Source organism: Pleurodeles waltl, chromosome 4_2 (genome assembly GCF_031143425.1).
Source record: "Pleurodeles waltl isolate 20211129_DDA chromosome 4_2, aPleWal1.hap1.20221129, whole genome shotgun sequence".
Classification (NCBI taxonomy): Eukaryota; Metazoa; Chordata; class Amphibia; order Caudata; family Salamandridae; genus Pleurodeles; species Pleurodeles waltl.
Genome location: NC_090443.1, coordinates 147,967,790 through 147,983,960, shown reverse-complemented (window position 1 = coordinate 147,983,960; position 16,171 = coordinate 147,967,790). Strand labels below are relative to the sequence as shown.

The following is a 16,171-nucleotide window of genomic DNA, read 5'->3' as shown; positions in this document are numbered from 1 at the left end:
TTTTACTTACATTTTGTGTTCCTTGATCATATATATAACTTACCATTACCCGTATCCCTATCAATGCACACACATACACACACATATATGTCTTTACGTTGTATCCTTAATTCGCGATGAGTTCGGTATTTTTTGTTGCTGTTTGTTTTTCTTTAATAGCAGTGCGTTCTGTGGCAGGGTAGATTATCTGCCTATTGCAAGTTGTATGAAGTGCTTCAAAGACTCACGAGGCGACCTTTCTGATCTTTGATCACATCTGCGCATATCTGTTTCCAAGCAGTCACTTTTCAACTAGATAACAAGCAGTGCTTTTTTTTTAAGTACCTTCAATTTGGAAAGTCAGTTATGTCGGTGATGGGCCACGCGGATTAAAAGGATTTAAAAAAGCGCACATCCTTAAAGCACACTGAACAATTCTGAGTGAACCATGTAGTATTTGACGAAAAATGAGTGTTAGACTGACAGTATTTTTAAATTGTTTTAACCAATAAATCAGTCCCGTGAGTTAAATGTGAAGAAAAAAGGCACTCATATACTCATTAAAAATAATATCAAGTTTATTAAATACTGAACAATCAATAAGTCCTCTGGACGTTCCTTTATACAGAGTAAGTGAAACACAAAGTATTATCTAACACTAGGAATCTGCATTCACTTGATACTCCTCGTACAATAATACAGATAACTAAACCATAAATATAAATACGGATAAGCACCACATACAGCTAAGAATGAACACGTTAGAAACCGTCACAGTTTTGTAAATACGCAGGGTGATTCGGGTGTCATTTAACACAATGATGCTAGTCTTGAGAAAATGCTATATTTTCGTGGTCGTAGCTTCCAAGAAAAGTGGCAGAGGGTGAGGCTGATCAAACCGGGAATGTGCAATGGCGTGGGCAGTTTAGGTAGCATGTAGTCTTGGTGCGCCACCCCAAGCTCATCCCAAAACAAACAGGCACAGCCATTTGCTGCCCCCTTTTGCATGGTATTTTCAGGCGATGAATTTTCTATGTACATAGTTTGATTTGCTCTGGAACACAGTCTCTTCATTCATAGTTCGGTAAACAGAAGAAAAAAAGCAATGTCATTTAAAGGACACGTATAGATGACAGTCCAATATGAACTGGAGCACAGTGAGGTGGGAGTTTGTCCTTTAGAAACCATGGTTGGTTCTCTAATGTTCTGTTTGGTGGGGGTAAGATACCCATCCATATTCATTGTGCCAGTGATAAATACAGCTGGGGTGCAAGGAAGGGCCAGAGCCGGGAGCCTTCGCCTCCAGTTCACTCTTTCGGTTGTTCCTCCTCTGTCTCCTCTTCCTTCTCCTTGCCCTCTGCCAGGCTGTCGGAGGCGGCCCCCGTGCCGCCGGACAAGGTGGAAGTCAGATTGCTCTCCTTCTTCCACTTCATCCTCCGGTTCTGGAACCAGATCTTGATCTGCCGCTCGGTCAGACACAGCGCGTTGGCGATCTCGATCCTCCTGCGCCTGGTCAAGTAGCGGTTGAAGTGAAACTCCTTCTCCAACTCCAGGGTCTGGTAGCGCGAGTAGATCTGGCGCCCCCTTCTCCGATCCGTGCCATAGCCCACACCTAGAGATTCCGAAACAAGACAAACTGGACAAAATTAGTGAAAATCATGTTTTGTGCCAACGCTGTTCTTCTGCCCAGAGGCAATGTTTAGACGTCAATTTCCCCATCACATCACCTAAATGCACAAACCTCCTCCTCCTCAGAAACAAACTTAAAGTCTACGATCAAATTAGCAGAGCCTCACGAGCAATATTCAAGTCCCAGGGAAGAACTGCACAATAAAATGCAACCCAATACCGGAAATGCACTTATTAGTTAGTTTACACAAAAGCTCCCTATTGAATGCACTCTTCATATAAAGAAACAGTCCACTCGAACTGTATGCACCCAGTTATTTCCCTCCTCCAACATATACAACAGCGAAATTCCCACACGAGAAACGTGCCTGTGTCCCTACCCCAACAGAAAAAAAAATCGCACCAAGCGCCTCTTATCTACAGACTCACGAATCAGGCGCTGCCCATAACAAATAAACTATGATAAACGTTACAATCATGGAGCACAACAGAATATCTTCACAAAGTAAAGAAAACACACAACTTGCCACAAGACTTTGACGTCTGTTGTACCATATCTCCGAACACGGACAGACTCCGAGCAAGAAACAAACAACGATGCTTTTCCACTAATGTGTGTACTTATTATCATAAACCCTGAAGCTCTGGGCACCCACATTAGTGGAGTGAAAATTAACTAGATCATACGAGCTGTATGTGCTAAATCGCAGCGTTCATATATATATCTTGCACACCCTTTACTAAGAGTAGCAAAAACTTTTTAATGACTAATACTACAAAAGGTAATGGGAAGAGCGAGTACATTGTAAAGTCTTTTTTCCTCCCAGGCTCACCCTCGAACGGTGTTAAATGTAAACACTGCTTTTTTTTCTCTGGTACCTATCGCCTATGCCTGTGAAACGTATCTCCCCTTCCCATTCAAAAAGTCTTACTCACACGACAGAAATCCTCGCATAAAACATGAAATAAAATATCCCAGAGCCTGGAGGTGCGAACTCGGTATATTGTTTCAAATTAGTAAACTGTTTTACTTAGAAAGAACATAGAAAGCCATGTTTGCTTGCAACAACTTAACAAAAAAGGCCTATAGCGCCAACTGTGAAAGGAGGCAGCCTTTATGGCTTTTATGGGGCCATAAAAAGGAGTCGAGCCTGTTCTGCGAGGGAGAGATGGTCGTAAAGATGATTCCGTTTATTTAATTTATATCTCCGAGCTGTAAAGAGGGAGAGAAAAAAGACTCACCACTGTGGGAATTCATGCGCTGCATCCATGGGTAGATCTGAATGCTGGTCTTCTGCTCCTGGGCACTGGTCCTGCTTTGGTCGCTGTTAAAATCCTGGGCAATTGAGGTCTGTGTGTTGTGTCCCATCGCATTCTGCCGGCAGCTAGAAAGCATGTCCTTGTCCTGGTAGAAGGCGTTAGACCCATACTCGTAGGGGCCGCGGCCGGAGCTGAACACCACGTTATCTTGCGGTGAGTAGAACGGAGACGAGTAGATCCTGTTCTGAGCCACGGCGGCTCCATAAGTCGAGAAATGCCTGACGGGATCATAAGCAGATGAATTCAGGGCCACGTTGGGCAGCACCTCCTGCCCACTGGCTAGGTGGCAGGATAAAGACGGGTTGGTGAAGTAGGAATTCATATCGAACCCCCTTTTACCTGCCGCTAGGATTTCTTTAATATTTATTTCTGTCTCCACTTTGTAGCCTGATCTAGATTGTTATAGGGACGGCTCCACTCCGGGACAGACAAAATGACAAAGTCAGCTGACCTGCCTAGAGCCAATAGGAAGCAAGGTGTCAAGAAAGGGAAAAATTGGTTTTGCTTGTGTTGATTCCCCAGTTGAAACTAAGTATACATGAAAAGTAAGTCTCGAAATGCTGAATACCTAACAATTTACCTTATGGAGAAAGTGAAAACGAGTAAAAAAAACATGTGCAGTTGTAGTTGAGGCAGAACGGGGCATGATTGCTTTAGACTAAAAGGCGACCAACATACACAATTTTTGAAATACCCTTTCGGTTTACGAGATGAATGAAAATCATACTAATATTTAAATATTGTGTGATAAATGAATATTGTGTAAATGTCAGCAAGGCTCTGAAGGCGTGACAGTTGATTAGCTTATGTGTACATCTTCGAGAAGCCTCATTATGAAGAGAGGGCGCGTTTCCGCCTCTGCATTATGTGCCTCCACTGTGCAGTTGTTACTGATTTCAGTCCAGTGCTGCCGTATGAATCTTAATTGCTATTATTTCATTGCCATTATTGCATAGTAGCCATCGCTATAGCATGTGTGTGTTGTTCTAACAGACTAGCTTACCTGGGCTCCACGCTCGCGTTTTCTTAATGCCATTCATTACCCTCTCCCCAAACCCGCGCTGTCGCAATTATATGCTTTTAAAGGGTTTATTAAGAAAAAATGTGTTGGTTTCTGTTTCTTGTTGTGTAGTGTGGTTAGCAGTACGGGTTATAAATCAAACCCCAACTGTTTCAAATTGGAATTCTAGCAATTGTAAGCATAATCTCCGTCCCAGGTGCGCACTGATTCCAGGAAGTACGTGGAACGAAAGTCTAATATGGTATTTGAACATATTTTTAAAGACGATTACTATAAAAACAGATGCATATTGAGGAGTAAGAACACATATACAGTGTGTATCTATGCGTCCATGTGTAATCGAGTGCATTTCAATTGCAATTCAACATCAACATCTTAAACTGGGAACCTGTGAAAATATCACTGTGTGTTTTCATGCGAGGCCAGGAACAATGCATTTTCCTTTTTTAAGAATGGTTACAGAAAACCACGTCTTTCCGGTTGGCGCATACACACATACGCGCGCACACACACACACTCAGACCACAGACACACACACACACACACACACACACATTTATTCAACAATGGCTATCTTCCAAGCCATTATTTCACCATGTGGAAGAGAAAGCCATATTTTCTCTTTACCGGGACAGGAACCCGGATGCCGAAGGGTTTTTACGATCCCTTTCCTCTGTGGTACAAAGCAAGGGTAATCAATGCTGGCAATAAAACTCACCGAGAAGGGAATGTAGTCAGAAAGCTGGTTTATTCATCCCTTTTTGCACCAGGACTTCCTTTTGCCCGTTACCAGGCAAAACAAAGTCGAAGTATTCTCGCCTCTTTGAAGCCCTTCACCCCCTAAGATAACACCATCCCTTTTTGATCTCAAGCAATTGACTCTTTTAGGGGAAATAACCAGTGGTATAAAACTTGATGTTTGTATTTGTAGAAACGGGCCTGTTTTGCCTTGCTCACTTGAAAAAAAGAACCTTGTATGGGCACCCTACACAATAATGTAAATGTGTAACTATCCACTGCTGCATTGGTGTTGCCCAAACCACCCTACTGTTACATGTGTATCTTAGATACCCTTCATATGTTCATGCATGAGGACATTATTCAAAACTTCAAGTTGTCCCCTTTAGGGATAAATGTTAAAAGAATGTTCGTCACCAAATATTATTACTCTTAGATCAAAGGAAACTTCAAATGTCAGGGGTACACCTCTGTATATCTGTGGGTATCTCGCCTATTACTAGATGATGAACACATTTCAGTCGTTAGCTACTAAAAGCGCTCCTTAATTTGCTTTCTTAGTTATGTCTGGCAGACAATTTCAGTTCTATGTAGTTAGGGACTGTGTTCCCCCCCTGCTAGCGTACATATGTATGCTTTCTGTGCAATGCGAGCCTGTGTGTGGCTATGACAGGCACGATCAAATATAAATATGTATTTTCTAATTTGTAGTTACTGAAGTTTTTCCTCTCAGTTGAGGTGCTGCACAACGAGTAGTGGCATGGATGGCTTGTATGGAGGATTATTGTGTCATGCAGTCGTGAAAGTTCGGTGTTTTATTGCATCACTAAGCGGGGGCAACGCTTAAAGATCTGTCCGATTTATGGTGAGCAAGTGCACAGCTGCTCCAAATAATGCGGCTAACACAAAGGAACTATAAATATTACTGAACGCTTTGATGAAATGGAAAGAAAAATATCTCAACCCAAGCACAGTCTTAAACTGTGCAATCAATGTCACATTATTGTTGTGATGCAAAAAAGCATGCAAAAGTCGAACTACAGGAAAATAGCGAGGATCTATAAACGAGCTGTGTGCCTTTTTTTAGCATAGTTTCTGTTGTGCAATTTTTTATTAGTTTCAGAGGTTGAGAACCAAAACATTTTTAGCCATGTAACCACCGTTTCGTTTGTCAATTTATTGTTGAGGGTTCGGTAAATAATGATTGATATATATATAAATATATATATATATATATATATATATATATACATATATATACATACATACATACTACATACATATATATGTAATATAATACTAGTAGTTCCTCCATATCCTGAACCAAAAAACCGGGAACTACACCGTCGACAGACACACAAGGCGCACACTCTCTATATTCTATATCTTTACTTATATCTCTCTCTCACACACACTCTCTCCACTATATATATAGGTTTTTACATAAAACGACATTTAACTTTTTCTTGCCACGAGGTACATTCAGCTTCACAACCTACGAATTTCAGGTAGGGTCGGACTTTTTTCCACTAAAAGATAACTGGCAGATTGATCAAGTGAGAGGAATGAAAAATAGAAATGATGTTGCCAAACACGCGTGTTTTCTACGCCCTCATAAATACAACAAGGAAGGCGAAGTGTCATTTGACCAACTTGCGGCTTCATAAAATCAATAAAGCTCGCAGGATCCTCGTTTGCCACATTTGTATACGTGCAAGATTCTTCCTTTTGCTTTTTCCGATTGTATTGATTATGTGTCCAATATTCAACTGGGCAATAAAGCCCACATGCATATGAGAAAAGAACAAATATAATGTCTATTGTATTTAAATACGCAGGAGTAACTGTCATACATGTTAGGTGTGTGCAAGTCCTACTTTGTTGTCGCCATTTCAATCAATTATACTACCATACTTTGGAAGTTAATGTTCTATTTACAAATATGTATCTGCTTACAACCCCCATCGCATATAGATTCTGCGTGCAATTATAACAGGGGGTGGGGTTTTCAGATGGTGTTATTTCGCTTCTATGTGTATCACACAGGCCACTTGCATGGCAGTGTGGCGTAACAGTTAACCAGTTGTGTGTTAGGTATAAATAGATACACGAACGTATACATTAAAACAAACATGACGGATTGCTTATCTTTCCCAACCTCGTGAAATATTTATTGGTGTAATTTATTACGCTACCTAGTTCTTATATTTATTTATAACTAGGCTTTCACAAAGTGTGATGGTTTTGTATCAGAACTCCCATGTTATCCATACGTTTTAAGAACCTGGTTTTATGATGTGTTATGGGTGTGACATGATAGGCCGCTGTTCTTTGAATGGCAACGTCTCCAACTTTCAGGTCTTGGTGTCATTAGTGAGAACAATAGCACACTGAATTATATTTCATTTCATTTGAATATGGGCTCTAAAAACCTGTGCCTATGTTTTAATGATGTTTTTTAAAAAAAATTGACGGCCTACTTCAAGATTTTTTTAAATAAAATAACATTTAATTTCATGTATTTGAAAACTTATGAAATGCTTTACCTCCTCACAGAAAACATATTTACATTTTAACTTTAGAAACAAAAACAACATTTGCGTCTGTTAAAATTATTTGATGCCCGCGTACATTATTATTCATATTGTATACATGATGCAAGTAAAGGTTTGTGTCTAAATATTAGCAAGATTGCCTCATGTAATGTAAATAGTACTGCTGCAATCCCGAGACTTAACATTTTTGAAGAAACACACGAGGCTCATCGGACCTCCCATTCATACAGACCAAACTATCTTTACCTATCTCTAATTATTCTTGTAGTTTAATGTATACATTTAAATAGGGCGAGCATGCTGCGTAGGTGTGTGTACAGAATATTTGAAGGTAACGTAACTTTTTACTACAAAGTGGACTGCTTTATATGCAGGACACACTAGTAACATATTGGAGATCTCATCCTTTCTTGCTTTTGTGTACGTGCACGCCTATGTGTGGAGTTTCAGATGGTATACATGTATGTTACGTATTGTTTGCCATTTGTCTTACGTGTCCCGGTTTCATTAGAGAGTTTAAAAACTTGCTGTGACCAGTATATATAGTCGATTGTCCACGTGTGTTGAATAATGTTATGAACTACTGGTATTATTTGATGGAAGCGCTGTTCCTGTAAGTGTTCTAGTTACTGTATGTCTTAAAATTGAGGAAATAGCTCATAGTTAATGAGCTCTACAAACGATTTTTAATACTTGAATTTTTTTCTATTAGGATCCTATCTGCAGAAAGAAGTCAGGAGACGCACATGTGTGGATCAAGGAAAGTTCGATTTTATGAAATACTTGTAAACGTGGCTTTATTTCCAAACGAAAATTTGTGGTTTGTGTTTATACGGATGTTTGTATGATTATTTCTGCGATGGTCCTTGTAATATACATGTTCGAAACGATGCGTCCCGTATACAGTATAAACAATGACAACTTCCTGTAAGCAATACTGTTGCAGAACGAACACACAAATCATCCGCGGTAACCTGCAACTCCTGCTAATGCACTTATGAAGATGGCTGGAGCTGCTAAGACTGTGTGATCGGTTTACTTGGTATTGTTAATAAATATGTATCTAAGCGCATCTGTACATACACGTATATTTACTTACATGTGTGTGTGTGTTTAAGGACGATATTGTTAATCCCGGAGTTTAAAAGTTTTTATGAACGTACTACTTACAAGTTCAGAAATGTCAATTTTCTATGGGAAATAAACATTGGTTAATTCATGAAACATATATCCATAACCATTCTCCGAGTGACATTAAAACGTAATTGTACAAAAGTATTGATTGGTATTGTTTTATTCCATTTATAAGGCTCTATCTGGTGAGGGGGGTTTAACGCTGCCAACGTGAAAATGGTAGGGAGCTGTCCTACCGATGAGTCTACCAGATGTTACAATTAAAAAGCACAAGCCGCTCCTCATCGAGCTGCAGGAGGCAACATTCCTTGTTTAATTTTTCAAAAAGGTAAATGAGAATGCTATATAATATATATTGCTTGACTTGATCATTCTGATTTTTGCGCATCACAAGTAACATATCAAACAATTCAAATACATAATAACTAAATATTGAGTTTTGATAGCACAGAAAAGTGCCACTAAAAGTGAATAATTTACAAAAAGTATTCTAAAATATATGACAGATCAAGAAAATACCATTGAATTATGTATATTTAGAAATTGATCCGGGGAATAACATCACAAGAAGCTGCAGCAAAGCATGTTAATATTTTGACGAGGATGCTTTTGCCCTTACTGCAGAGTCACAGAAATTAAAAGGCCTGTGAATATCTCGGAAGGTATAAAAGATCACTCCGCCGTTAAAACATGGCACAGACTTGAAAGCAGAAGTTTGAAATCAAATAACACGAAAGACTTAATTGAAGACATGACACCATTTCCATTGAGTGGTTCCTGTAATGTGCGAGACTTTAAGCAAGCCAACCCACAAATTACCTAACTCACTTAGTAACGAGCTTTGGTGTCGCCAGGAAAAAGACACACGCACCCATACACATTCACTCTGCACAAACGTTATGCTCATTCAAATGGCAAATTCAACCGTGCATGGTAGTACGGATAATCCAAAGCGTGCTCATGAAATTAAAATTGAATACTATGTAGTTTGGCAAAGGCAAGCATTTTAAGACAGTAGCACTATTACTTGAACACCTAAAGTCTGAAGTGAGTAGAGGTTGGGTTTGGGGTGTAGGGGGAGACAGAGAGAGAGGTAAACATATATACATCACACTCCTCTGTGACATATGTTCAATTCGGCTATAAGCTTCCTCTTTCATACGTGTAAAGGTTTGTTTATTCATTAGCAATAGGGAAGTTGATGAATGAACGACTCACAAGGCCTATTGTACCAGATAATATCCTGGTTACTTTTACACCATGGCAGTGGCCCCACGTGTTTTCTAATTTTACGCATTGCTATCCAGTAACATTTCGGATCATTTCACTTCATTACATACCATACAAGATCACCCATGCAGCACTGCTCCATCGTATATAGTCTTGCGGAGAGTTCTACTGAAAGCTTCGCCTGTTGCATGCTAGTCCCATGCTGATGGATCCCAGAAACCCATACGTTGTGAGATAATCCCTGCTGCCCAGTTTAAACATCATCTTCATACCGCTGCAGCCTCAGAAGCCAGATCTGCAGTCGCAGGCCACTACACCCAGTAAACACTATCAACATTGTTCTTGCAGCTCTTGTGTTGGCAGGGGGAGGGCGTACTTTCGGATCCATCTCCCTAAAGGCAGCAGCGGTGTGTAACTGCCGCCGAGCACCCACGCCTTCCACGCTGTAATGGAATCGGAGAATACCTTGCGGTGCTAGTGCCCTCGTCCAGGGGCCACTTGGTCGAATACTTGTCTGGTCATATTTCAGTTGCACCCAGATACCCACAGAAACCCTTCTCGTTCCTTCCATCGTCAACTATCCTCTCTGACACACACTAGTTATTTAACATTGGCCTTTACACTGGTTTCTTTTGTGATTTGTTTTCTCAATTTCTCCTTCTTCCTTATTGGAAGCTCCGAATAATGCGGACCAGGCACCCTCAAGCATACGGTTGAAGGGTTGTGGTGGGGGGGCGGTCTCAAACAGTCCTGTACATGAAAATGTGAAAGGCATGACGTTTCCTAAACATGTCATATTTCCTTGGCACATAAGTATTACAATGTTGTATACTGCTTCGGTCGGGGACACGCAAAATTGGACTTACATACTTTATATGAAAGCTTTATATATTTATGACCCCTTTGGTTTTACATTCCCATCATCCAACGACCCTAGTGTTTCACCCTCTCGTGGTGATTGCATCAACTGGTCCATTTATTTAACCAGTTCCCACTTTAGGCCTGCCTTTAAAAGACACATTAGAGTACAGGCGCCTTGCGCCCTAGAACTCCAGAATCTGCTCTACGGGGTCTGAAATCCCACATCCGCTGCCAAGCCTCATTTAATGACCTGCAACAAGCAGTACAAGATCAAGAAGCTGCCGTCTTCCGGAAACGGGGCCGTGGGTGGGAATTTAATGTCCCCGCCTACTGAGAAGTTAACCCGACAACCAATCAGCAGACCATAGTTGCCTCTGCCTCCACAGCTGCAAGTTTTATTGGAGGCGCATCGTCTTAAATGATCTCGCGAAGAACACGTCATGCTTACAAAATAGGCGTAGCAGATACTCACAAAGGCTGTTTGTTGCTATGGGAAATGTACTGACAGAGCACTCACTGTGTGCTGATAAACATTAAATTAAGTCGTGAATGTTACTGTTTTTAGTTTTTCTGTACACGTCAACTGGTGCCTGCCCTGAAAACTAAAATGGCAAAGGCATGGGTATTGTTTGAGCTAATATGCACCCACGACGTAGTTACAGGCCACGGCGTGGCACTAGAAAACACCTCTTAACACACTGGCAACACTTGATCTTTGAATAAGAGCATTTAATCGCTTACAGTGAGTGAGAAACAACGCGTATTGCCACGAGAGCTAGCGTTACACAGCCCGGCGCCCGTAGAGAATCTTCTAACCTAAAGCCACATGTATCTTCTATCCTCTGGGACAGGTACGGCTCTATGCCATGCATCTTATATATCCATGCTATTTTGCCATCCTCTTATCAACGCCCTCCTTTAGCGCTCGTTTTTATGTGCTCTCTATACACACACCGTTTGTGTTCTGCTTTTTTATTCGTTCAGTCTTCACCTCCCCTACTCTCTCTCGTGGACTCTCTTTAGCCCTTTTCTCCTACGATGATGATTTGTTCATTCACGTCTTGCGTTTTCTTTGTAGTTCCATTGCTCCGACCAACAGGTAGACAGATTGCCTGCCGTTACTTAATCTGTTTATTACTAGTTGGTACCATCTGTTTCTGCCTTACACATAGGAACAAATAAATAATGAAATGCACATATTTGCGTATACACATAAAATCGTATAAGTCCGCACACTTGGTCTGTAATTACTTTAACCAATGGTTAATACCACATTTAAGCACAATATGTTTCCCAAAAGCTCTTTCCACGAATATGTTCCTTTAACTGTATATTGCGGATGATTTTATATGGCTTCGCTGCAACCTCACCATCAATGTTAAAAGCTCCTCACTTTTTCTTCAACACCATAAATCACAGTTGTAAAGGCGTACAATATACCATTTAAGAAACGCTAAGTGTGCGTGTTCCACAAGCGAAAATGTGTCCTGGCAGCAAAAGAAGTTAGCGGTACAAACACGGACAGTTAATGCGCAGAAGTCGAACACAGCACACATGACGCTCACACGGCATATACAATGGTTTAGCACTTTCATGAGAAGTGAGAGTGTGACGCTGCTGCGGAAACATCGATACACGAGAACTGCTGTCTCCGGTGGCAAGGGATAGGCCTTCAGACGTCGATGAACCCGTGATCTAAGCATTGATTCATCGACTACATTATATGTATACTATATAAGTAGCCTCCTCTATTGAAAGCATTTGCCTGCTTAAAGGAGCTCTATGAAATAATTGGTCCTGTGACCATTTACAAACTAGGGGTTCTGAAATGATGGGCTGATGCAGGAGCACGTGGGCCCGGCTTTATACAAGCTCTTGTCATGCCAAGGGCCTAATTGCTTGCTATAACAGAGGACGAACCATATTATTTCAAGAGAGTAATTGAAATAGATGGCCAACGTGCTCATTTCAAATATATATCTTAGATTCAAATAAAATAATTAATATGAATCGCTTTATAATAGGACACATTATTTCTATGAATACAAACGGATAACTCTCGAAATCTACTTTTTATTTGGATTATTTTTCTCGTCGGCGAAATATAAATTGCTGCTCCCCGCTACACCTGTTTGATTCCGTCTTTGTTTATCTGAGTGGAGTGGTGGGACTAATCTACCTAACCGAAATAATTTATTTGCGTATTCGAGATTATTTCTCATTCATAACGGACTCCTAATGTTCGGTCATTTTTAGTTTGGCCGAAATAGTCGAGCAGCGCGGAAAGGTTTCCTTACCATCCAGTGTTCACAGATACAGTACGTAGCCATAGTACGGACGCCTCTGGGGTGTCATTAAGACATTTCAATATGAAATTGGACTTTTCGTTAGACTCAAAAACATATGTGTTAAAATTCATGAAAAACACTGATTAAAGTTACGATACCTGTTTCTGCGAAGAACTATATATAGAGAAAATTGATTTAAAATGTACTTAACAAGGTTAGGATTGATCCTTGTCCCGAAACACCGACACACACATTAATTGTGCACATGGTGAACTCCGGCATGAGTCCCCATTTGCCTGAAATGTAGCGAATTGAATGTGGTAAGTAGGTGCAAAATATTCCTGCATTTTTTAAAGAGACTTGTACCTGAACAACACATATTTAACAGCAGCTCAGCTAGTGTTATCCCTTCTCCCTCTTTACTATTATAGGCTATATGGTACAAGTATATTGCCATGCTATATTGGTACAAGTTATTTACGTTACAGCTTCATTATGAACGTCAATATTGTGATTTTGTAAGCCTTATGTGTTCTCATTTATGAAAATAAAATAATTAACTAGTTACATGATTTGACCAAAATGACTTCCATCCCCAGAAGTTTTCATTTGCCCCTTTTCTTCAGCTCCAAATGAAACCAAACTTTTGTTAGAAAGCGATTTTTTAATATGAAGGAAAGTTATTTCAACAAAGTTGAAATTATATATCTATATGTGTGTGTGTGTGTGTGTGTGTGTGATATATGAGTGTGTTTCCTGTCTGCCGAAAGAAAAGACTGAAACATTAAGTGTTTGGGAAAAGTTTGCCTCTTGATGTGATGGCGAAAACTCATTAAAACGCTACAAATCCCCACACATGGTTTTACTTATTTTTTAAAATGATCAGAAAAGGGGCCGTCATTATATGAAATTCCAGTTTACATCTTACACTCTCCAGTGGCAACAGAAATTGAAATGATGTAGAGGATAGGTTTAGCAATTACATCAGGAAAAAAGATACAAGTATTCATGGAAAACATAACTTGCGCAATTAAATTCCTCATAAAAATGAGAAAATAACGAGTGCAGTGTCTGAAAACAAAATTCAGATCCTGGCTCGTGGTGTGACATTGGAACCAAACCAACATGCTAAAGGCATAGAGCAACCAATGCAGATTTGGCCTTGCAACTTCCTGAGTCCTGCCGCCTTGCACTGCGCATGTGTCGAGAAGTCATTTTATCACAATTTGAAACCGCAGCAAACCTGTCCACGTTTAGCCCCTTCCAACCCGTCGTCTCTGCTACTCCTGCTAGCTTCTCTTGGTGCTTGTTTTTATCCCCGTCTCTCCACTAACATTATTTTGATTACACGTGGACCAAGAGAAGCATTCGAATAATGAAACAGCAATAGCATGCGGCCAGCAACACACCCCGTGCCTCACGTTCCGACACAGCAGTGCTCACAGAACCCCCGGTGACATCACAAAGAGCACCCCGCCTTTCCCTCCCCACCCCCACCCCGCGAATTAACTACACTCCTGCCGACCCTGATTACACTCCCTCATATCAGGGTTCCACGCCTGCTTTTTCCTGGCTCAGAAAATCGTGTATCATTATTTTTTGCCATCCTTTGCCACGGATCATTAGTTAAAACATTTTATCCAATAAGGGAACACTTACCCACGCTTCCTCTCTGTTTCCCTGTCTCCCTGTCTCTTTCCATTTCTGCTTCCTTCCCTCTGTCTCATCCGCTGTTGCTTGGTCGAGCTCCGCAGACACAGGGCGAAGAGGAAAACGCACGCCCCGAAGAGGCGCAGCGGAGCAGAGCACGGTGGCTCTAAGAGCAGCCGAGATTAGGGAGGGAAAAATGTATACCCAAAAGGTATTTACAACTCCTTGCTCCCGTGCTCTGTGATTCTCCTAAGGAAATGGATTGCCTTTTGCCCCTAGGGGTGGAAAAGGGGGAGGCGGGCGGGAGGTGTAGCTATTCATGGATTCCAAAACCTACGGGCAGCACGGGGAGAGGATAAAAAACAAAAGGAATCTAGTTTTTTTTATGGGGCGGGCGAGAGAAAAATGACAAATTAAATTAAAAAGGAGGTTGGATGAACCCTCTGTCACTGGCACTGGTCGGACTGTTAAAGAAAGAGAGCACTGTGAAATAGTCATAAGCGAAACCAACAATAAAAAGTTCACGTTCACGGATGGTGTCCACATGACTTCCTGTGGCCAATCCTACTTGTGATTCAGTCGTAAACTTTTATTGCTTAGCTGTAAATTTCCTGCAAACAACTCGGAATGCGCTGCATCTCTGTGGCGTGTGCAAACCCGATCCTCTGCCTCCGCCATATTTAGAACCGAATATTAGGGACTTCTTTTTTGGCCCCCGCCCTGCAGTGTGGCCCCACCCCAAAAGGAAAAAAAAGAGCTTTCTGCCTCTGACTGCATTGAGGGCGGAGGACTGAAACACCTTATTGCAAAGTATTAAACTCAACGCACGGATGATCTTAAGAGTATGTATAGGTATCTTATTTCTTTCTGAGTGTTTATGGCTTCGAGTTTTGGAATAAAAGAGTGGGCCGATGTTTTACTCTTTTTACTCAAACTCTCAACTAAGGTGATGCGTTTATAAAGGCACACATTCATAGAAAAATACTTATTTCAGTGAGAAAAATACTACCTGTTTAACATTAAAACGTACATGTAAATAAGAATACTGCTTTAAGCGCCTCTCAAATGAAAGAAACTTAAACTGTTTTTCAACGAAAAGCCAACATGTCAACTTTTCCTTCCGTCACTAACTAATGCCATTTCATGTCCACTTATGTTCGTCATAGAGGCCACTTCTATTCAAATATTCGAAATTAAAACGATTTCCAACTTTAGGCCATGGAAACGTTTCTCTAGGCATTAGATTGAATACAGATAAAAAAAACATGGTTACAGCACGTCATCGACTAGGACATTCTATCTATTTTAATACTCGTTTCCAGTTCTTTTACATTGGCTGTTCGGCTTTTAGGGGAGGATTTCTGGTTTTCACTCAACAGTTTGGGATAATAGTTTTATAAATGGCGGCTTCGTCCTTTTGGGTGTGCCTGTTATCCCTTTTATTGACAAATGTGGTAGTTACTTGGCTAAACGATTCTTGTAAATACAAGAAAAGAGACAAATGTCGCAATTAACGATATAACTTTTGGATGGGTAGGAGACTCAATATTGTACTGAAAGCGCCACGAGGGCAGCATCTAGGCGCGGATAAAATCTGATAAACACTACAGGTTAGTCTGAGACCTTCTCCGGAGTCACTAAAACAGGTCGGCTTCAATTCCAACAATGGTAATCCGAAAAACAGCTTATTGCTCAGAGTTCTCCAAGTCATGTTCACTTACATAACATAATGCTTCAAGCCCTCCTTTTGCCACAGAAAAGACAGG

At 40.8% G+C, this 16,171-nt stretch overlaps 1 protein-coding gene across 3 annotated transcripts; it reads right to left on the bottom strand.

Annotated features, from left to right (window-relative positions):
- Window positions 1-535: 535 nt before the first annotated feature.
- On the bottom strand, window positions 536-15,042 carry HOXC6 (homeobox C6). Of its 3 annotated transcripts, XM_069230996.1 has the most exons (3): window positions 14,415-15,042; window positions 2,851-3,146; window positions 536-1,615 (listed from the first exon to the last, which is right to left on the bottom strand). In XM_069230996.1, the coding sequence occupies exons 1-3, from the start codon at window positions 14,480-14,482 to the stop codon at window positions 1,287-1,289; spliced, it is 693 nt and encodes a 230-aa protein (XP_069087097.1). In that variant the 5' UTR covers window positions 14,483-15,042; the 3' UTR covers window positions 536-1,286. The 3 variants fall into 3 exon arrangements, with proteins under 3 accessions (XP_069087097.1, XP_069087095.1, XP_069087096.1); XM_069230994.1 differs by lacking the exon at window positions 14,415-15,042 and having other exon boundaries at window positions 2,851-5,379; XM_069230995.1 differs by lacking the exon at window positions 14,415-15,042 and having other exon boundaries at window positions 536-1,591; window positions 2,851-5,377.
- Between the last annotated feature and the right edge of the window lie 1,129 nt (window positions 15,043-16,171).

Coding starts and splice junctions, on each gene's coding strand:
- HOXC6 (XM_069230994.1), bottom strand. CDS start 3,250: ATGAATTCCTACTTCACCAACCCGTCTTTATCCTGCCACCTAGCCAGT. Junction 1,616..2,850: donor GCGCATGAATTCCCACAGTG/GTGAGTCTTTTT, acceptor AATTTTGTCCAG/TTTGTCTTGTTTCGGAATCT.